At 42.4% G+C, this 22,404-nt stretch overlaps 1 protein-coding gene across 10 annotated transcripts in view; it reads left to right on the forward strand.

The window, feature by feature from the left end:
- Positions 1–22,404, forward strand: part of TNRC6B (trinucleotide repeat containing adaptor 6B) — a 113,340-nt gene that overhangs the window by 60,057 nt on the left and 30,879 nt on the right. For 8 of the 10 annotated variants that reach the window (XM_081210863.1, XM_081210860.1, XM_081210864.1 and 5 more), the window contains 8 exons: positions 2,849–2,870; positions 3,106–3,453; positions 5,616–7,940; positions 9,936–10,091; positions 13,160–13,338; positions 15,410–15,484; positions 16,606–16,651; positions 18,997–19,145. In XM_081210863.1, the coding sequence (XP_081066989.1) occupies positions 2,849–2,870; positions 3,106–3,453; positions 5,616–7,940; positions 9,936–10,091; positions 13,160–13,338; positions 15,410–15,484; positions 16,606–16,651; positions 18,997–19,145 (3,300 nt within the window). The remainder of the gene's footprint in view (positions 1–2,848; positions 2,871–3,105; positions 3,454–5,615; positions 7,941–9,935; positions 10,092–13,159; positions 13,339–15,409; positions 15,485–16,605; positions 16,652–18,996; positions 19,146–22,404) is intronic. The other 2 variants (XM_081210868.1, XM_081210861.1) reach the window with 1 other exon arrangement.

Below are 22,404 nucleotides of genomic sequence, written 5' to 3' on the forward strand. Positions count from 1 at the left end.
AAAGATGTGAATGGGTTTCCAGTAAAAATAAATAAAATAAAAGCAAAAATAAAATACAGATTTATGCATCTGCCAAAACTGAGCGCTTTGTGAGCTCAGGAGAACCACGATTGTTCACTTGTGAGACAGGGCCAGTCTGGGGAGATCAGGATTGTTCCTCCTCCAGGGAGCATCTTAAAGCATCCTGCTTAACCCACCAGAGGGGAGGAGCCTTTGTCTTGAGCTATTTGAGGAGCGATGACTGGAACCTGTGTTTTCTCTTCAATACTTGTGCTCAAATTGGCCTCTCAAAGGGTTTTTATTTCTGGATTTGGAGCTCATGTCTGCTTGCAGCCTTTTGGGGCCTGCTTCTTGAATGGTAAATAAACAGGAAGCACTCGTTAAAAAACGGGGCCCTATAGCCGTGATCTTTGCTAACTCTTTTAAACCCCATTACTAACATAAATCAGGCAGAGTTGTTTGTGGGCAGTCCTGTATCAAATAATAAGGTGAATTATACTGTGTTTTTCTCAGTTGGATTGATGGACATGAGAAAAGAGGTGTTTTGCATGCACTGGTGGAGGAAGAGGGGTGCGGGGGGAGCGCACTGCCCTGGCAGCCGGATCCTGGTGGGGTGCCACCGCAGCTCCTCCCTCCCCCCCGCATACACATGCTGGGCACCACGCCCCCGCAGGCGGCACACCACACCTCCCGGGACATGCACCAAACCCCCCCCCCCTGCTCTCCACACCCAATGCTGGAGCATGAAGCTCCGCCACTGTTTGCATGTGTGTTTATTTTACAAGAGAGATTTGGCTAGGTTGGTGCAAACAATAAAATCGCATTGTACTATACTGCAACACTGCACCAACCACAATTATTTTAAGAAGAGATAGTTAAAACTCAACAATTATTTTTTTTTACTTTGTTGTGTAAAGTGTTCTTTACCAAAAGGTTTGAAGTTTATAATAACACAGAGTTTAAGGAAACTTCCTAGTCGTAGAAATCGTGAATAATTGTATTCAGAGTCTTGTTTTCTAAGCATTTTATTCACATTGGTTTGACGTACTGAAAAGCTTTTAGTGTTTACCCTAGTGAGACTTTCAGCACAGTTTGTCCCTGCAACATTTGTTGAGTTGTTGGAAATCTAATAGTGCTAGAATTCCAATGTTTTTTCACTTGTGACCATTCAGTGTTGGAAAGCCGTGGCGTATATGCTGCATTGAGGTAGCCCCTTCAGGTGTTATGTTGCCTTGTATAAGAATCTGTATCCTTGCTCATGTTTACTTACTTGAAATTTGTTAAAGCAGTGGTTCAGATAATCTATTACTGGGAAGAAAATAGGCTTGTGCTTTAAGATGCTCTGTTTCTTAGAATGGGGGAGGTGGGTGGCGCTGTGATCTAAACCACTGAGTCTCTTGGACTTGCCAATTGGGGAAGTCGGCTCTTTGAATCCGCGTGTTGGAGTGAGCTTTGTCCCAGCTTCTGCCAACCTAGCAGTTTGAAAGCACACCAGTGCAAGTAGATAAATAGGTACCGCTGTGGAAGGAGGTAAATGGTGTTTCCGTGTGCCCTGGCTTCCGTCACTGTGTTCCGTTGCGCCAGAAGTGGTTTAGTAATGATGGCCACATGACCCGGAAAGCTGTCTGTGGACAAACACCCGCTTCCTCGGCCTGAAGTGAGATGAGCGCCGCACTCCATAGTTGCCTTTGACTGGACTTAACCATCCAGGGGTCCTTTACCTCAGTGTTTCCCAACCGGTGTTCTGCGGCACACTAGTGTGCCGTGAGACGTTGGCTGGTGTGCCGTGGGAGGGAGGCGGGCGAGTCGGGTGGTGAGAGGCGGCGGCGGCGAGGATCCGCGTCGAGCCGGGGGCGGCTCCACGGTGGTGGTGCCGAGGTTTCTCTCTCCATTCTCCCCTCACACACACACACACACACACACAGGAAATAACACAGGATCAGCTGACAGGACCCAGCCAATGGGGCGGCGGCGGGGCAGCGCGTGCAAAAGGGAGGAGCGCGAGACAGCGGACGAGGAGGAGGCCGGCATGTCCGAGCAGCAGCAGCAACAACAGCAGCAGCAACTCCCGGCGACGGCTCCTCAAGCCCCGGGCAACCCTACTCCCTCACCGGCCTCGGCCGCCCTCCTGCTCCACCCGCCGCCGGCCACCTCGGCCCCGCCGCCGCCCCCTCCTCCGCCCGCTATCGCCGCCACCACCACAACAGCCGCCGCCGCCTCAGCTGCCGCCGTCCCTCAGTCCCTCGCTTTGCTGCCTCCTCCCCCCCCCCACCCCCAAAGCTTGGAGGTTCCCCGGCAAGGGGGAGGGAAAAAAATTGAAAACTTTCACTTTCATGCGTCCCTCCCGGCGTGACGCTGCGCACTGACGTCACGGGGCTGTAATGGTGGTGTGCCGCGAGATTTTTTTCATCAAACAAGTGTGCCTTTGCCCCAAAAAGGTTGGGAAACACTGCTTTACCTTTACCCTTAGCTATTTCTTACAGTCCTGTTGAGCAAACACTTCAGTTGTTAGACAAAGTAAATTTTCTTGCCTATCTTGTGTCAAATATTCCTGTTATCTGGGTCTAGTACATACATTAGTATCAGTTTTCTTTTATCTGCTTACTTGCAAAATGAAAGAAATGCCTAGATATTTGAAAAGGAGGAAGAATCTTTTGCTAAACAAAATGTATAAATACTGAAAACGACAAGTTGTTTGACCATTTTAATATTTGTATATGCCTAAACAGGTTACGTTTAGGCATATACAAATATGCCTAAACATAACACAGGCTTACCTTTAACACAGGCTTAACTTAGTTAAGGTTAATAAGGCTATTTTTATTTATTCTTCTCATTTCACTTACAGGTCACAGATCAAAAAACCAAAGGTAAAAGACTTTTAATTTTTTCTAAAATTTACAGTAAGTTTTTTTGGTCTTTGAGCAGATCATTTTCCACTTCTTTCTTAAAACAAAGTTTTATCCATATTAGCTTCATAGGATCAGGGCATGAAGTATATTTTAATACTAAAAATGTTTTTTCATAAATAATTTTAAATATAGCCTTTCATATTGTTCAGCTTGCAAAACAATTCAGAACACCAATTTACATGTTTTGTTGTAGTGCCCGAAGCGACGAAACCAAGTTTAAGCCAACCAGTGACCGCCAGCCCAATTGGCAGCTCTCCATCGCCACCAGTCAATGGTGGCAACAATGCCAAAAGGGTGGCAGTGCCGAACGGTCAACCGCCAAGCGCCGCCCGCTACATGCCTCGGGAGGTGCCGCCGCGATTCCGTTGCCAGCAGGACCACAAAGTGTTACTGAAACGTGGGCAGCCCCCTCCGCCATCTTGTATGCTCCTTGGGAGTGGAGTAGGGCCACCTCCTTCTCCAGCACCTGGAGTAAATCCAAACAACGCACAACTAGTAACAACAGGAGTGCTGCTGCCATGTGACAGTGGGACTGCAACAGGTAGGAAAGCTTTTGTTATTTCCCTTTGGCTTTGAGTTTGACGTTATGTGATCCTGAACCTCTATTTTCTTGCCAAATATCTTCAAGAAAAGGCTAAGGAGTAAACCTTACACAAATCCAGAGTGGATTTCCTAAGACTGTTGGATGGTAAGCCTCCTGGCAACTCCTGCAGCCAAGCTGCTTTCCTTTAGACCACATCAGCAAGGCTGAGGGTGGGGGGTCTTGTTGTCTGGGCAGCCCAGGACCTCCATACGCACTGCCCAGGCTTGCGCCCCGGGGAGGTCGCTTCAGTGCTGATAACCCTCAGAGGCACACTCCATTGTCTGTTGAGGCAGCCGGGTGCCAACAACAACAACATCCTCCTGAATTGTTTCAAGACAGTTTTTGATTGTGTAGATAGGGAGGTAGCCCATCTTAAAAAGTGATGTTGTAGGAATAGAAAAAGGGAAATTAAAATCCTTAAACTCTGGGCACCTTCCTTATATGTGGTTAGTCTAATGAATTTGGAGTCTTATGAAGGCAAGTGTTACAACTTTTTACAAAACGATGAACGGTGACAAATATGTATAAAGTAATTTTTCTTTAATTATAATAGAAGTTTATTTCTCCTGATTAAAATTGGTTACCAGAACATTTAGGTCTGACAAAAGGAGGTACTTCAAAATAGAACATGCAGTTAATTAGCATGGAATTCACAACTACAAGATGCTAGGTTCATGGCGTTCAGGTCTCAACAGGTGGTAGCCATGATAGCAAAAAGAAAAAGAAAAAGAAAAACATGTTCACAGTCTGCCTTAAATATCTTTTTATAATAGTTTGTTTAAAAAGCATTAGTAAAATTAAAATATATACACATTAAAGATCACATAAATAAAAACATCACAGCACTAGCCCTTTCCTTAAAAGTAAGTGGCACTAATAAAGAAGAAAGTTCCAAAGTGCAGATTGCAGCAAGATGCTGATTCTAAAGGTTGATCCTATCTGTACTTAAAAACAGTCATAAAAACAGGAAGAATAAAATTACAAGATAAAAAAAATAATAGAAAGTCTAAAATAATGAATTATATAAATATATCTTCCGTATTTTTACCAAGCATATCAAATATTCATGAATGCTGCGAAATAAATGTGGTGCGACTGTGTCAACCATTAGGTTGTTTAGTCATATAAATCACAAACGGCCCCCAAGCAGAAGCAGTTTTTTCAGAAATGCACATGGCTTTTAAAATAAGAAGATGCACTCTTCCACCTTAAATATTGGATACTAGGAATAAACAAGGAAAGAACAACATGTTTGCCCTTTGTTTCCCAGAGATAACTAGCTAATTCTTCAGACACAGAAAGCTGGATGAGATGGATATTGGTTCTAGAAGGCAGTTATTGTACTGCTTTCAGATATGTATGGTAAACCTGGTTTTTCATTGCCCTTTTACCTGGAGAGAGGCTTGCATGCTCAAGACTTGAGATGGGCTGAAATTTCTCCCTAGAAGGTACCAAGTGAACAGATCCTCAGTGTGTTTAAAGGGTAACTGAAAATGTAAATGTTTTAAGGATTATTATTTTTATCTGCAAAAGATGTTATCTTTGGGGAACTCTAAACTAGTACTTTTATTTTGTATTTTTAAATCTAATTTGCACATCTCTCACAAGCTAACCTTGAAAGTTAATTGGTACAATTGATGATGGCCCAGTTATCAATTTGCAGGACTAGGAGGTATTTTGTTTGGCCTGATATGGTACTCTTCCTTACTGAGTATGCCACATAATGCATACAAAATTAAATGCGACATTGTTAAGAACATTAAAGTAGCCCTTCTTGATCAAGCCAAGGTCCATCTAGTTCAGCATTGAACTAGCTCCTTGCTTCTGGAAAGCCTGTAAGCAGGCCTGAAGACTGAAGCCTTCCCATTGTCTGTCCCTATTGATTGGAATTCAAAGCCATACTGCCTCTGAACATCCAGGTGCCATTTAGGCCATGGATTTGTTAAATTCTTTTAAAAAGTCATCTCAGTTAGATTTTGTGATTGTGAATGTCATACTTTAAAGTATAAATGATGGCTTGCAAATACTTTAAAATTCAGAATAATGCAAATAACTGGTATGTGCTGTTTATCGTTCTCCATGTGTTTATGTATAATTGTGAATAAGTTTCATTCTTTTAGATTCAACAACTGGAGGTGGTGCTTCTTCAAATTATGCAAATTCCACTTGGGGTCCTGGAGCCTCCTCCAACAGCACCAATGCCAACCCAACTCACGTCTGGGACGCGGTGATTGTAGACAGGTCTGACATGGAAGAGTGGCCTTGTATTGCCAGCAAAGATACTGAGTCTTCTTCCGAGAACACCACAGACAACAACAGTGCCTCGAACCCTGGCTTGGAGAAGAGCACTCTGCCAGGAAGCACCACTAGTAACAAAGGAAAAGGAAAAAACCAGTGCCAGTCTGGAAGCTCTGGTAACGAATGTAATCTTGGGGCCTGGAAATCTGACCCTAAAGCTAAATCTGTTCAATCTTCCAATCCTGCAGCGGAGAGTAATAGTGGTCTAGCAAGCTGGAGGAACTTGAGTGGGCAGGACAGAATTGGCCCCAGTTCTGGCTTCAGCAATTTCAACCCAAATAGCAACCCATCTGCTTGGCCAGCACTAATTCAGGAGGGCAATTCAAGGAAAGGGACTTCAGAATCTGATAATGGTGGTTCCAATGCACAGATTAGTACAGCAGGTCAGACATCTAGGGAACAGCAGTCAAAGATGGAAAATGCGGGTGTTAACTTTGTCTCTGGCAGAGAACAGGCTCAAATTCACAACACTGATGGACCAAAAAATGGAAACACTAACTCCTTGAACTTAAGTTCACCAAACCCAATGGAGAATAAGGGAATGTCCTTTGAAATGGGCTTTGGGAACCCCTCCAGGAACACTGATGCCCCTTCACAAAGCACTGGAGAGAGAAAGACTGGGAGTGTTGGGTCTTGGGGTACAGTTAGGGGGCCTTCTGGAATGGACAGTGTTTCTGGTCAAAGCAATTCTGGAAATCATGGGAACAATGGAAAGGATAGGGAGGACTCGTGGAAGGGAGCTTCTGTTCAAAAATCGAATGGGTCACGAAACGATTCTTGGGATAACAGTAACAGGTCTACGGGTGATGGGTCTTGGACCATTGGCCCTCAACACTCTAGTGAAAACAAATGGAGTGAAGGGAACAAAATGACATCAGGGGTGTCTCAGGGAGAATGGAAACAGCCGTCTGGGTCTGATGAATTGAAGATTGGAGAATGGAGTGGTCCAAACCAACCAAATTCTAGCACTGGAGCATGGGACAATCAAAAGGGCCACCCCCTTCCTGAAAACCAAGGCAATTCCCAGGCTCCCTGTTGGGGTAGATCTTCCAGCTCTACAGGAAGTGAGGTTGGAGGTCAAAGCACTGGAAGCAACCATAAAGCAGGAAGTAGTGACAGTCACAATTCTGGACGTCGATCATATAGGCCTACACATCCTGATTGCCAAGCAGTCTTGCAAACTTTGTTGAGCAGGACTGATTTGGATCCCCGAGTGCTTTCAAATACTGGCTGGGGTCAAACTCAAATCAAGCAAGATACTGTTTGGGACATAGAAGAGATGCCAAGGGCAGAGGGAAAGACTGATAAAGGAACTGAGGGGTGGGAGAGTTCTGCCATTCAGACAAAGAGCTCAGGGGGCTGGGGAGATGCACCCAGCCAAAGCAATCAAATCAAGTCTGGATGGGGTGAACTCTCTACTCCGACAGAGTGGAAAGAGCCCAAAAACACTGGAGGATGGAATGATTTCAAGAACAATTGTTCTAATTGGGGAGGAGGAAGACAAGAAGAAAAGGTGACAACATCTTGGAATGAGAATTCCAACAAAGACCCAGGGTGGAATGGACGGCCACCTAATCAAGGGTGGTCTTCTGGAAAGAATGGCTGGGGAGAGGAAGTTGACCAAACAAAAAATAGTAACTGGGAAAGTTCAGGAAACAAGTCAATGTCAGGCTGGGGTGAAGCTGGTCAAAATGAGATTGGGACTTGGGGTAATGGTGCAAATACAAACTGTTCCTCAAAAGGAGGGTGGGATAATAATAAAAGAACTCCAGCATGGAATGATTCTGGTAGACAAGCCAATTCCTGGAATAATCAGCAACAGCAGCACCATCCGCAGTCAGAAGCACCTGGCTCCTGGGGCCCACCACCACCACAGCCTCCAGGAAATGGGAGGTCACCCAATCCTAACTGGAACAGTGGGCCACAGCCAACTGCCTCAAAGGATGAGGAACCCAGTGGCTGGGAAGAACCATCCCCCCAATCAATTAGTCGAAAAATGGATATTGATGATGGCACCTCAGCGTGGGGAGATCCCAGCAGTTACAACTACAAGAATGTGAACCTGTGGGACAAGAACCTACAAGGTGGACAAGCTTCACGAGAACAGAATCTGCCAACTCCAAGGCCCAGCAAAGTAGCACCCTCAGGTATTCCTTTTATTTGCCTTCTTCATTGTAATGCAAACTAGTAAATGCAGATCTAAATATGGTGAGAGGGTACCTGCATTCTGTAGCTAGGTCTGTGTCATTTGAAATTTTGGAGACACGACTTCATATATCAAAGAGGTGTCTGTTTAATTATGGCTTCATGTGAAATGTTCACTGTTCACAAGTAAGGCTGTTTGCTATGTCAGGGAACTGGGAGAGGGGTTCCCCAATGTGTTTAACTTGTGAAAGGGGGAATAGTGTTAACACAGAACAATCTGCAGCCAGTGGTGCTTGAAATTTCATCTGTATGTCACCACAAGGATCCCATCCATGTGCAGTCTAGATCCTATTACAAGCTGAATGTATGTGTATATGTGCAAATACACCTGCTGAAGCTATGCCCTAAAAGGGTGTTTTTGCAAGCTACCAGCTTACTGTCACTAAAATTTTGAATTAAGACATCCACTTGTTACTACCAAGGGGATCTGTGAACAGTAGAAGGCTTCTACAAGGTGAGTCCTTTAAAAGAGGACCTGTGGATACAGAGTACACAAGTTCCACAGAGCCTCTTGTAAAAGACTCAACCTGTATATGTGTATTTGCTGCTGAACCAGGAACTTTGTGCATGATTCCCATAGCTGGATCCCATTGTTTAACCTCCAGGACCACATGTACTATTTTAGTGCTGAATTGGGGCCTCATCCTGATCACTGTCTTGGGGAATGGTGGTGAAGGGTCTGTGGGTATTGAATTCAGCTCTCTTATCCAGCTGGTGATTGGTGCTTTCAAAGCTGACTGGTATATGCAGTCTGTTGCTGTACACTATTATCTTTGGATTGTGGGTAAGGGGACTCGTCTCTCAAGATGCATCATTACCAGTAATGGTGGTTTTTGTGAGTCAGTTTGCATCCTTGTTTCTTCAGTAGAAATATATAGCTTCATCTACAGGCAGCATTGGGCCAGCAGTTAATTTACGGTAGGGGTAGGGAATCTTTGGCCCGCATGCCAAATTTGACTTGCCCTATCTCTCCATTTGGCCCACCAGGATGTTTTATCCAAGCCATACCCAACTACCCCACCAGTGGGGCAGATAATTATGGGACTTTGTCAGAGGGGGCTGTTGCAAAGTGCTTGGGAAGCAGTGAACACAGAAATTGCAAAACTCTTCACATAGCACTTCCAAAATATTCAATGATCACCTGGTTATGACATCAGATGATTTACCAGTGGATGGTCTTGCTTACCTGTCAAAGTTGGAATTGAGGGAGATCAAGAGTTGGCCTGCCAGGGCAAACATATTCCCTACCTCTGTTTTAAAGTAACAAATAGGATTAGTTAATGATTCAAATTATCCAATTTTTCTTGAATTACTTTGCTTTCCCTAGAAGTGACAATGTAATTCAGCAGCATTATGTAAAAAGCCATTTTTTTGTTGAATGTTCAACTGAAGTTAGGTGCAGCAAAGCACCCAGGCCCCCTTCTGTGTTGGGAAGGGTGATGTGCATCGAAAAAAGGGAGTGCTTATCCTTCCTTGCCAGTCACCTCCCCTCACCCAGTTTCTCTTACTTTCAACTATTGCAGACCCTAGCAAACTGCAGGTGTCTGCATATGCAGTTTGTTACATTGCATTGCAATGTAACGTGATTTTCCTCTTCTATTAACATTTTTCTGACCTCATTCAGGTATATTTTAAAAACATTTGCTTAAAGTCTTTGCCTTCGCATATAGAACATCTAATTATTGACAGAGCTTGTTTTGCAGATAGGATCAGACTCTCATTTTAGTACAATAATACTACATTATCACACTGTTTGTGTGTTTTTCTTTTACACTAAGAATCAAGTGGTGTAAGAGTCAGAACAAACACTAAAGTATGACAGAATGGGGTCAGCAGTATAGAAATATGTAGATTTTTCTCAGTTGATGCTGTGCTAAATGTCAGAAAGCAACTTCAATTCATTAAAAGTGCATAATGAAAACTCTTTCTATATGAAGTCTGGAACAAAAGCACACCTCCTGCTCCAGATAATGGTACAGCTGCTTGGGGTGAACCAAATGAAACCAGCCCTGGATGGGGTGAAGCTGATGATACAGGGGCTTCTACAGGTTGGGGAAATGGACCCTCCACTGCACCAAATGCCATAAAACCTAGTGAGTACTTGCCAGTTGCCATTTCTGTAACAATTTTATGTACTTTTAGATAAAAAAACAAATAGGTTTCTGAATGAGGGTATGGTGCTTTGCCCATGTCTGGTGTTTATTTCAGCCCTAGCATGGTAATAGATGAAATTTTTACACACCTGATTGGATTAGTACTATATCTTGGGTAAAGATGGCATGGTAGGCAAGGAAGCAATGGAGGAACCCCCCCCCCCTTGTCAATCTAACACAAGGTAATTAGTCACTAATTGAAACTCCCTGGTCCCTTGTAAGGTAGATAACAGAGGTAAGGTAAAATATTAGTATTCATCAGAGTGGACTAGGCTGTTTGCGTCATTAAATGGTCAAGAAGCATGTAGTGCAGGGGTGGGAATCTCTGGACCTCCAGATTTCAGTTAGACTCCCATCAGCCCCAGCCATCATGATGACTAACAGTCATTGATGATGGGAGTTGTAGTCTAGCAGTATCTGGAGGATCACAGATTCCCCATCTCTGATGTAGGCACTCTATTCTTCTGCTGTGAATCTTACATGTGTTTGATAATAATTACCATTCCGATATAACAAAGTCTAATATACTTACTCCATGTTAATGCTTCTATCTGCCTGGTCAGGTTATTGAAAATAGCACAGTAATAATTCTGTTGGAGGGTTATGTGGTTAGGAATTGGAAAATGGCAGTAATTCAGGTGTATCTCTAAACCAAAGCAACTACTTCGGATTACCATATTGGCCTGAATATAAGCCTCACTTTCCGCCCAAATTCCAACCGTGAAAAGTTAAAGTGTGGCTTATATTCTCAACCTTATGGTATGCAGCCAGGAGCATGGGGCACTCAGCACCAGGGGCACAGCAAAGCAGCACCCGCCCCGTGCATAGTCCCCTGTCCTCTCCCCCAAGGCTGGGAAGGGAGAGAGCAAGGAGGGGGAAGGGCCACCAGGAACGCAGCATAGCTCCCCCCCCCCAAAGTATGCAACCAGGAGAAGTGAGGAATGGAGCAGCTTATATTTGGCAAACCCCCCCCCCCCCCAATTATAAAGGTGCGGCTTATTTTGGGTGCGGCTTATATTCAGGCCAATATAGTAGTTATTAACATAGGTCGCCTCACTCCTACTAATTTATAGTGTACAGGTATAAAATTATTTACTACGTTAGAATTACTGGATTGAATTCAACGTAGCACTAAGGATATCGTTTCATTAACACAATCATTTTTGCCTGCCTGAAGGAACTGTCTCCCCTCCATGCTCAGTGTTCTGGGGATTCGCCCAACCCTCCAGAGGCGGAATTGAAGGAGGCATGGGGAGGAGATGGGGGGGGGAGACCCTTTGCATTAGCAAGACTCCTTGTGCTGCCTTCTGCTAGCATGGTGGGATAGTTGAAACCTATCATTCTAATGCACTTTGTTAGTGACCTTAGTGTACCAGCATTAGGGAAGGGGTAAAAGATATTTAGATCCTTTCATTAGCAAACCAGTTGCAGAAAATGCATTTGGTTTAGAGTTGATACATTTACTCTCCAGGAGGAGTGTTTGCATGTTTTTTACTATCTTAGATAAAAGTTCTATCTGGACAGTGGTAGGTCAGATTGAAACATGATTGACTATCTTCTTCCTTCAGTTCTAAAACTCCATGCTCTTCAACAACTAAAACTACAATCTTAACCCCAGGGAGAAACCCCTGTTGAATTAAATGGGACTTTTAGGCAACTAGAATTGCCGCCTAAATATGCTTTTCTACAAAATAGATAAACAGGAAGTCATATTGGTTGATAGAACAAAGTTTTCAACAAAATACAGATCTCGCTAAAACAGAGTCTAAAGGCTATATTGTTAAATGTGAGAAAGTGAGGGGAGCATGACAGCTACCCCTTTATGGTTTCTTGAAAAGTAATGCCCTTGGTGGTCAGAAGTTACAATTTTTATTTTGTGCATATATATATAGGTGAGTTTTTCCAACTCTAGGAAGCTGAACTTTTAGTGTTACGTATCAGCTTAGTGTTGTATTTCAAGTATGCTGTTAAAGGGCATCTTACAGAATTTTGAATCCACATTAGTGCATTAAATGGAACACAAAAGTTTAAGCTTTAAGACAAGTGTAGTATAAAAGAAATCTCTAGTGGATGAAATTATTAATACAGTAATACTATTGGGGGCTTTTAAAAGTTACAGTGCCAGTATCGTACCCCTGTACTTGCATGACATTAAGCAGAACTAGACTGCAAATTAGCCATTACCTTGATATCTAGTCACTAGTAGTAAGGGCAGTTTTCTAGTACAGATGCAGGCAACATGGTGCTGTTCAGATATTATTGGACTTTCCAGCAGTATCTGGAGGAAACCATGTTGTTCACCCCTGTTCTAGGGTTTCTTTGTGGCTACTTGCCAGCTTCTGACCATTCTCCTTTCATGTAGTATTACATTTCTGTAGAAAAGAGGTTCCCCTTGATAATGCAGCTAAAGGAATATTTTACTTGAAAAAAACAGCACAGTTTTTATAATTGCTGCTGTAGAATATGAACTGAAAACTATTTCTGTTCATTAACACCCAAACCTATGTCTTGTGATATTTGGTGTCTTTTTGTTCGTCTCCTTCATTCCAAATCAGAAAACATTAAGGCTATTACCCTATGCACACATCTTTGAATTAACTCGTTGAATACAAGGAGACTTAACTTCTCAGCAAATACTGAAGTAGGGGGAATAACTTTGCTGTCTCCATTGTGGCTCCCATGGGCTCACTAAGGCTGCCTGCCCTTCACAATCTTCTGGTTTTTTTTGCCTTTTTTGAGGGCATTGCCTGTATGTTCATGTTTTGTTTTGTGTTCTGTAGGTGTTCTTCCTATTTGGGGAGTAAGGTTCTGACCATTGTCATTTCTTCTTCTATAACATAGGCATTTTTTTGTGTTGACAGCAGTTTCTTAAACTTGCAAATGTGCTCCAGGGCCATAAAGGTTGAGGTTGTTTGCTGTAACCCCTTGATTTTGCCATGTGGTATAATAAAGTCAAGCGAGTTAATAATTGTGATTAGCTTTTGACAATGTTTTCCTCCCCATCGAAGGTTCCAAACCACCTCAAGATGGTTGGGGGGATAATGATGGGCCAGTATCAGGAACAAGGCATTCCAGCTGGGAAGAAGAGGAGGAAGGAGGAGTCTGGAACACAGCAGGCTCTCAGGGAAGCAGTTCCTCCCATAATTCAACAAGCTGGGGACAAGGAGGAAAGAAACCACAGATTAAGGTGAGAAAATGCTTATATGGTGCAATATTTCACTAGATACATGAAACATCAAACCTTTTAGCGTAACCGCTAGCAATAAATAATCTTAATTATGTGCATCTGTTGGTATTGAATGCTGGCACGTGTAATGACTGCTTAACTTAAGAATAGCCCTGCTGAATCAAGTCATCTAGTTCAGCATCCTGTTCTCACAGTGGCTAAGCAGATGCTCTTGGGAAGCCCATAAGCAGGCTTTACTACTGAATGCAGTTTCACTGGTTTTACTGTTGAATACAACACATCATTGTTTGTATCTTTTGGGGTTTGCAAAAGTCTTCAGGCATGGATAATTTTCAATCATGGTGCGCATTTTGGCAGAAAATGCCCTATGTTGTTTATTTCACTTGCTGACATCAGTCATGCAGCCATTTTTTATTTTTTATTACCAAGGAAGGTGAAGTATGTCTGGAGTAAGATGGGGAGTTAAGTTTGTTGACATCCTTAATGGGTTGCCCAACTAAAAACTGGTTTCGGTGCAGTACAGCCTTCTCTAGTCTAATACCTTCAGATGCTTGGAACTGCACCTCCCATCAGTGTCAACCACAAAGCCAGTGGTAAGGGGAATAGAGTTACAGTCCAAAGGATCTGGATGGCATCATGTTGGGGAAGGCTGGTATAGTATTAATTACATGCATCACCTGGGAACATTTGTTTCTTCAGCTGTAAGTAACTGAAAGCTTAAAATCAGAGATAATTTCAGTGGCAAAAACACTTTTATCACTTTTTAGCAAAAGCATAAAACAATGGACATATCAAGGACAAAAACTAGCCCAATTCTCCCCTGCATGTCTTAGTTCACTTTCAGAAGGTACGAGAAATAGACACCTACAAAGCTGAAAGAGCTACCTAACAACTTTTTAAAGTAAGAAAATAATGACATTGTAGCTTTTTAAAGAAGATAAGCTGAATTTATTTTGAGTTTCTTCAAATGTGATGAATTTCCTACGTTAGGAAACATGTGGAAATTGCTGTAGGTAACTCTCCCTTTCTTTACTGCATGGAGATTGGAGATTGCAATTGTTTCACTACACAAGTTAATACCCCAGGGCATGATCTGAGGGCACATTTTGCACCAGCTTGCTGAAACTTAAGCAGCTCTGTGTCTGGTCAGCTACTGAACCCCTTGTACACTGTATTCAGTTCCATGATGGTAGAAAGGCAGGATAAGTGTACTAAATAAATAAATAAATATATACATAAGAAATTTTATGTTGTTAGATATGTTCATCTTTGAATATGAGGGGTTGGATCCAATGCTGCAGCTCTACTTACACCACAGACTTCTGTGTGCACAATTGTGCTTCTTTTTCCTCTCCTGTCCCTTCAGCCCCTCATGTGACCTCAAAATCAGCTCTGTAGGCTTGGGGGACCCTCAGTAGATTTTGATGATGTTGAAGAGAGGAAGCAGAAGTCCTGTTGTATGGGTGGAGCTGTGCTTGCAGCATTGGATACAACCCTAAGTGTACTGTTCAGCTGATAGATGGTTTATGGGCCTGGCCAGTGTGATATTCTGTGTTTCAGTCCTAAAGTTAAAGGAATCATGCCAACCAGTAAATGCAGGGATTGCTGTCTTTTTGTTTCCTTCCTTGGGGTTTTAAATTGTTCTAATCCTTTAAGTTTGTATTTCATGGAGTTATTTCTTAGTGAATTACTTCAAATAATGGGTTCTGATATTTCTTTGGCTCTGCTGACATTATGCTAACAGAATAAACCTGTTAAAGAGATTGAAGAGCTTGCAGCAATTTATCATCTGCTCCATTTCCTAAATTATGTATACCTTAAGTTTCCAAGGAATAATAGTAACAGTATTTGGTAAATCTGCTTAGTATTTCAATAAACCTTCCTAACCAGCCCCCACTGTAAGGTAGGCCCTTGCACTAAAGAAAAGAGAACCAAGGCTTGAGCAGCATGTCTAAAGCTTACTGGGTTTATTTATGACATTTGATACTTGAACCAGGGAATTGCTTTTTTAAGCTTTCATTCTTAGTCACTACATGGTGAAATAAACTGATAAATTGTTTCTTTGCTTTAGTGTTCGTTAAAAGGAGGAAGCAGTGATTCGTGGATGAATTCTTTATCTGATCAGATGTCAAATATGGGATTGCTAGTAAGGCTTTTAAAATGTCATGATTATGTTTTATATAAACTGTTTACTGACCCGTATTTAACAGACTACAAACAGCTATCTGTCCTAGGCACCTCCATGAATAAGTATTGTCTACAGGTGACCAAGCTGGGAAGCTTTTGCCTTCTGGATGAGATACAGGGTGGAATTCAATAAAACGCTAAGGAGATAGTTCTGTTGGGCAAGCAGAAATGCTTGCACTGATGGAGCAATATCTTTTCTCAACCTATGGGCTTCTCCGGGACATTACCCAACCCTCCAGAAAGGATTTGTGGGAACCTTTGCACTGGCTTCCGCTAGTGAAATCGGATAGTTAAATTTGGCCCGAGATCCTCAATTAATTATTTATTTAGTTATTTAGATAGTGTTTTATAGGTGCAATCCAGTTGAAAGCAGTGTGTAATATAAATTTAGCTCAAACACTGAGTGTATTATGTATACATTCTAAACTACTGTAAGTGTCTGAGGAGAGCACAGTCAAGTTTCTGTGCTGGACTTTATGGGCGGGGGGGGGGGAATTAGAGAACACACTGCTTGGCATATGGCATATTTTTTTTAATAGCCAATTGGGGGGAAGCTATTGTAGTGCTGTGATAATGCTTACGTTACTCCTGAGAGTCACCCAGGGTTTGGTAGCAAATACCATGTCAATCCAAACTCCAGCTCACTGGGTTAAATAGTTGCACCTTTCCAGCGTTACGGGAACATCCTGTCCCATACTGCCAACACAAGAATTACTTGGCAGCACATTTTAAGACTAGATGCATCTTGAGGATGAAGTAACATTCTGGCTGCTGTTCTCAGAATATAATCCCTTGACCACAGAAATGTCAGGATAGAGAGGTTTGTGTCGAGAGCAGCTGTCCAGCTATTTTTCTCTCTGTTTTTCTGTGCTATTGGTTCATACATTTCTGGCTGTATTTTTGGACACACATCACCATCAGCATTTAGAAAAGGCTATGCTCAAGGTTAGTTCAGTATGCTATTTTTAAGCCTGCCAATTCACCTCTTTAATTTATAAAATGCATGCCCCCCCCCAAAAATACTGGATTTTATATTGAACAACATAATACTTTCTAGTGTTTTTTCTCTTTCTTTTCCAGAATCAAACTGAAGACACTCCAGGCAGTAAAATGGACTTATCAGTAGGTGTGTACCTAATATGGCCATAAGGAAAACTGATTTGGTTCATGAGGCTGAAGTGCTTGGCTTTGAAAACAGTATAATAAAGCAGTATGTGGCCTTTTGCAAAATGATTTTAGAACAGCTTAAGGACCTTTTATATAATTTGGTGTGTAGCTGATGAGAATGAAAGAATGAAAGTTTGAGCTAGGATAATGGGAAGGGTCTAAGTCTGGTTACTGAGTGCATTAATAAACAGACCGTCCTTGCACAAAGTCCATTTGTGATAACTGGGTTTCATTCTGTTGAATAGTACATAATGATTCATGGACTTCTAGAGAAAATGTCAAAGACCTACTGTGGAGAGAGAAAAACTGATTTGCTTAGTGGTAGTATGAAGGGAGGTTTTTTGGTGTGTGGTTTTTTTACAGTATTTATAGCCCACTCTTCATTGAATGTTTTCATTACCAGAGTGGTGAGCAAATGAAAATAAACAGAAAAACAATATAAACAATTTGTATATAAATGGGACCCATAAACAACTAAAAGACTCTTATCTTAAGGTAAACAAGCAAAATTACAACAACATAAATTAATATTTCCCATTTAACAAATATAAGCCTCACAGTCAGCTGGGCTGTAAGGCAGTGATGTGCAGTTGGGTTTGCTGGCCTCCCCCATCTACCTTCTCTATACTAGCTAGCACAGACGGTATTCAAGGTCCTCCAGGGTCTTGGGAAGAGGGTCTGTGGCCTGAAAGGCAGTCAGTAAACCACAGCTGATGTTTTTCTCCTGCTGAGTACCAGCCTCAAGATTAGCAGGACTGCCAGGTAGTGATGCTTTTAGGATGTTGCTTGTGTGAGTGGGTGGAATCATTGTCTTCTTTCTGTCAACAGCTAAACTGAATGAAGCTTCCCCTTCTTAGAGAAGATTGTCATGACAGAGCTCTGTAAAATTATAACCACTTGAAGGAGAAACAGACTGATAACTTACCTAAATTGTCAGAACTCATTCTAGAAAGTAGTTATGGAGGACTTATGCATAGCCCCATGCAGGCATTGGGGTCCTGCAAAGTTCCATCTTGTCCCTCATGTGCTTTAATGTCTATTTGTAGCCACTGGGGGACGTATTCAGAAAATGATGTTTCCCAGCATGATTGCAGTGTCAGCAGTATGCTGATGATATCCAGCTCTGTTTCTCATTATCATTTCAAGTCAGGTGAGGCTATGTGCTAGACCAGTGTCTAGAGGCAGCAGTAGGGGAAAATAAAAGAAGGCTGAATCCTGACAAGATAGAAGCCCTGGTTCTTGGGTCTGGGAATTGGGTAGGTGAATGCACCTACAAACAGCAGGTACGTAGTTAGGTGTGTGTGTATGTCAGGATTCAGGCTTCTTTTATTTGCCCCCATTGCTGCCTCTAGACACTGGTCTAGTACATTTTGTGCCCCTCAAGTCCTTGGGCCTCCAGTGTGCGAGTGCCTTTTTTTACTCTTGCTGGTTTGCCAGCTATGTCTGTTTCTGGACAGATATCCTACCAGGGTTACCCACCCCCTAGTAATATTCCATTTAGATTCTAATACGCTGTACATGGGCACACCTTTGAAGATGGTCTGGAAGTGACAGTAATGCAGAATACATTCTGTCAGAATGTTAGCTCATTGATTCTGAAAGATCTGCATTGGCTGCCTGTATGCTTCCAGGTGGAATTTAAGGTACCATTATTCACCTACAAAGCCCTAAATGACTTGAGACCCAAATATTTGAAATGCCGTATTTACTTGATTCTAATATGCCATTGAATCTAATGTGCACCTCAGTTTTCAAAACCTTGAAACCAAAAAAAGGATTTTCTGGCAAATGTAAATGTTCCATCAAATCTAATGTGCACCTTAATTATTGCAACGTAATTTGGCCAAAAAAGTGAGCATTAGATTCGAGTAAATACAGTAATCATTGTCCCTTTATCTAGGAACTAGTTCCTCCCTGCACATCCCACCATCAGGACAAGTATATTCTGTGGTCCCCCCCCCCCCCCAGTTATGGAATGCCATTGCCTTGGAAGTATAACTGGCACCAATATGTCTAGCGTTTCAGCAGCAGGTAAAGGCCTACTTGTTTGCCTGGGTCTTTGCAAAGACATAATCTGTGCTTACCTGCTCCTTTGATTTTATAGGAATTCTTATAGCTGAACATTAGATCATATGATGAAGGGTAGGCTAAAATGTATTTAATACATTTATAATGAATTTTTGTAGTTATTGTAGTATATGAGTATAAGTGGAAAATACTTCATTTAGTAATTTATGAAGTATTGCTTCAAACTTGTAACAGCCACTCGTATGAATGCTTCCACTTTCCACTTTTTCCTTTCAGGTGGTCTCCAAGATAAGAAATTTGATGTGGATAAACGAGGGATGAATCTCGGGGATTTTAATGACATTATGAGAAAAAGTCGGCCAGGTTTTCGTCCTCCTAATTCCAAAGACATGGGAGCCCCAGATAGTGGGCCTTACTTTGAAAAGGTGAGACACATTTTGCTTGTAAAAATCTGCCGCTTATTCCAGATGCAATTTTAACATCCCATCAGATTTCAGCATTGCAACTTAAAGACATTGTTTTATTATGAGACTTTGAGGAGAAAAAAATGCTTGTTTGGGGCAAATGAGAAGAAATGGGGTGAACTGAACACATGGGTGATCTTTGGAGTAATTATTACTGTTCTGGAAAACCACTTCAGGAGATTCCTCACTCATGTGTTTGTATGAAAAAAACATTATTTTTTTATTCTGAATGTATTGTACATTTCCAACATTTGCCCCTAAAAGTTACTGGATGGTTTTGCTAAGACTTGAGTGCCAAATTAAAAAGTACAACCATGATGAGACAATACTTTTAATACACGGAAGAGCCCTTTCCTCAAAAAATAGTTGGTTCCCAAAGGCCTGTTGAAATAGAACTGTCTTCACCTGCCAGCAGAAGGACAGCAAGGGGGAAGTCAGCCTCACTTCTCTAGGAAGGGAGCTCAGGAGTCTGGGATAAGCGACTGAGAAGGCCCTTTCCTTCATTCCCACAAAGCATGCTTGTGAGGGTGATACGGGGCTGAAATCTTAATGGCGAGCCCCATCAGGTTCATATGAGGGAATATGGTCTTTCAGATAGCCTGAACCTAAGCTGCCAAACACTGAGTCAACCTCTTCATCCTGCTATCCACTATGATCCTAAGGTCTCATTCCTAGCCAGTCATTCCCATTTCAGACCCCAAGGGTGTGTATGTGAAATTAAGGTTTTCACCCAACATGCATCACTTTATACTTGTTAACACAGAATTGCATTTGTTTTTTTTACGATCCGTTCACTCAGCTCGTAGAGGTCCTTTTTGTCTTTTTAATGACCCTGAACAATTTAGTATCTTCTGCCAATGTGGCCACACCATTGATTACCCCTAACTCTAGATCATTTATGAACAGGGCAAAAAGCACAGGTCCCAATACTGATTCACTTCCTGCATTTCTTAATTTGAAGAACTGTCCATTTATTCCCATTCTGCTTCCTGCTACTTAAACAATTCCTGATCCAAATGAGGATCTCTCTTATTCCATGACTGCTAAGCTTAGGAGTCTTAGATGAGGTACCTTTTCGGGGTGAAATTGAAAGTCCAAGTTCATGGTCAGCTGGATCACCTCTGTCTATATGTTTGTTGACATGCTCAAAAAATTCTAATAGTTTTGTGAGAAAGGACTTGGCGTTCCAGAAACTATGCTTATTCAACTTCAACAAGACTTATTATTCCATATTCTTGATTATTTTATGTTTAACAATTCTTTCCACCAGTTTTTCTGGGACATAGTTAAGATAACTGGCCTGTAATTTCCAGGACTGGTGTTAAATTAGTTACTTTCCAGTCCTCTGGTATGAAAACTTATCTGAGGAATAAGTTGCATATTTTTGTTAGAAGATCTGCAATTTCCCATTTGAGTTATTTGAGAACTCTCAGGTGGATGCCATGTGGACCCAGTGATTTGTCGGTTTTTATTTTGTCTATTAGGCCTACAATTTCATCTCTCATCACCACTATCTGCCTAAGTTCCTCAGACTTTCCTCCTGCAAAAGTTAGTTGCAGCACTGGACTCTGTCCTGTATCTTCCATTGTGAAGACATGTGCAAATAATTCATTTAACTTTGCCACAATATTCTCATCCTGCTTTTGCACACATTTGACTCGCTTGTCATCCAAGGGTCCAACCATCTCTTTAGATGATCTCCTGCTACTAATGTATTTAAAGAACTTATTGTTGTTTGTCTTTGTACTTTTAACATTGTGCTCCTCAAATTCTTTTTTACCATCTCTTTATTGTCTGTTTGCCAAAGTTTGTGTTCCTTTTTGTTCTCTACTTTTGGGTAAGACCTGCATTTTTTGAAGGCAGTCTTATCTTCAATAGTTCATGTTATGAGGAAGCAGATTCCACAGGACACATAAATCAGTAATCTGAAGATGATGGAGACAGCAGGTCAGGTAGAGTCCCAACCTGTGATCAAGATCTAAGAGCATAAACATTGGGAAGTAAAAGGCACTACAAGGCAGGCATTAAGCATACATGTGGATCAACAATAACAGCAATAAGATGCAGAGTTGTCAGGATCCTGCTCAAGTCACTGAGAGCTGATCACTTGTTCTCATGGAGTCTCAGTTTTAACCAAGCCCTCACATATATATCCTGTCCCTGATTACCCCTCCCATGCGCTACCTACTTGGCAGAGGACTGGAGAGCCTTATAGAGGCAGCCCTTGAGCCAAGCACCCCATTACCCCTCCATATGCTCCCATCAGATGTTCTGCTTGTGTTGGTCTGAAAGACTGGTTTTCAAACAGTGCGCCGTGGCACCCTGGGATGCCTCAAATGATGGTCAGGTTTGCCGCGGGCAACACAGGCTTCTGTCCCTCTTTCCTTCCTTCCCTCCCTCCCTCTGAAGCCCTCTTGCATCTCTGCCTCCCAAAGGCTTGCACAGCTGTTTGTTGCAGCAGCCCTGGCTACAAGCATCCCAGGCAAATGGTGCCGCTGGGTTGGCCAGGGGGTGCTGGTTACCAGGAGCTGAAGTGCCTCACACACCAGGGGTGGCTGCGGCTACCTGGAGGATTCCCAAGAAGAATGGAGAGGAGAGGAAGCTAAGAGAACACTCCACAAAGGAGGGTGTTTGAAAAAGGGTGAGAGGCTGCCAGCTCTTCAGGCAAGGGGTGACATAACTGCGTTCCTGAGCCCTATAGGGGTGCCGCAGAAAGAATGTAGTTGGTCAAGGGAGCTGTGGACTCAAAAAGGTTGAAAACCTCTGGACTAAGGAGAATGAGTCAGGCCCTGGTTCCTCTGGGGACTACAGCTTGGGGCTGCTCTTTCCATTTCCAGCTCAAGGACCTTGTATTCCAGAGTTTCCTGGCCGTCAGATTCAGGCTTGCCATTGAGATTTCAGCTCATTTCCTGTGCCACTAGTTCGCTCAACCTGGCTGGTACCTTTTATCTCTGTCAGAATTCTGACTGCTGTTCCAGGTCTAGGCCATGACCTCAACTATGGTTCCTTTGTCTGTTTTTACCCTGTTGGAATTCACAATGCAGTATACGCCTATTTCCTGGGACCCTGAACTTACTGAATTAGAGGAGAAACATATTCTCAAAGAAGTTCCATCCAAATTTCAGCTTCATTTTGGTGACAGATTTGAGGATCAGACACTCATTGCTACAACCATACCCTCAGTGCACTGTGGGTTAGAAAAAACACAGTATGGATTTAT

Source organism: Podarcis bocagei, assembly GCF_964188305.1.
Source record: "Podarcis bocagei genome assembly, chromosome: 10".
Lineage (NCBI taxonomy): Eukaryota > Metazoa > Chordata > Lepidosauria > Squamata > Lacertidae > Podarcis > Podarcis bocagei.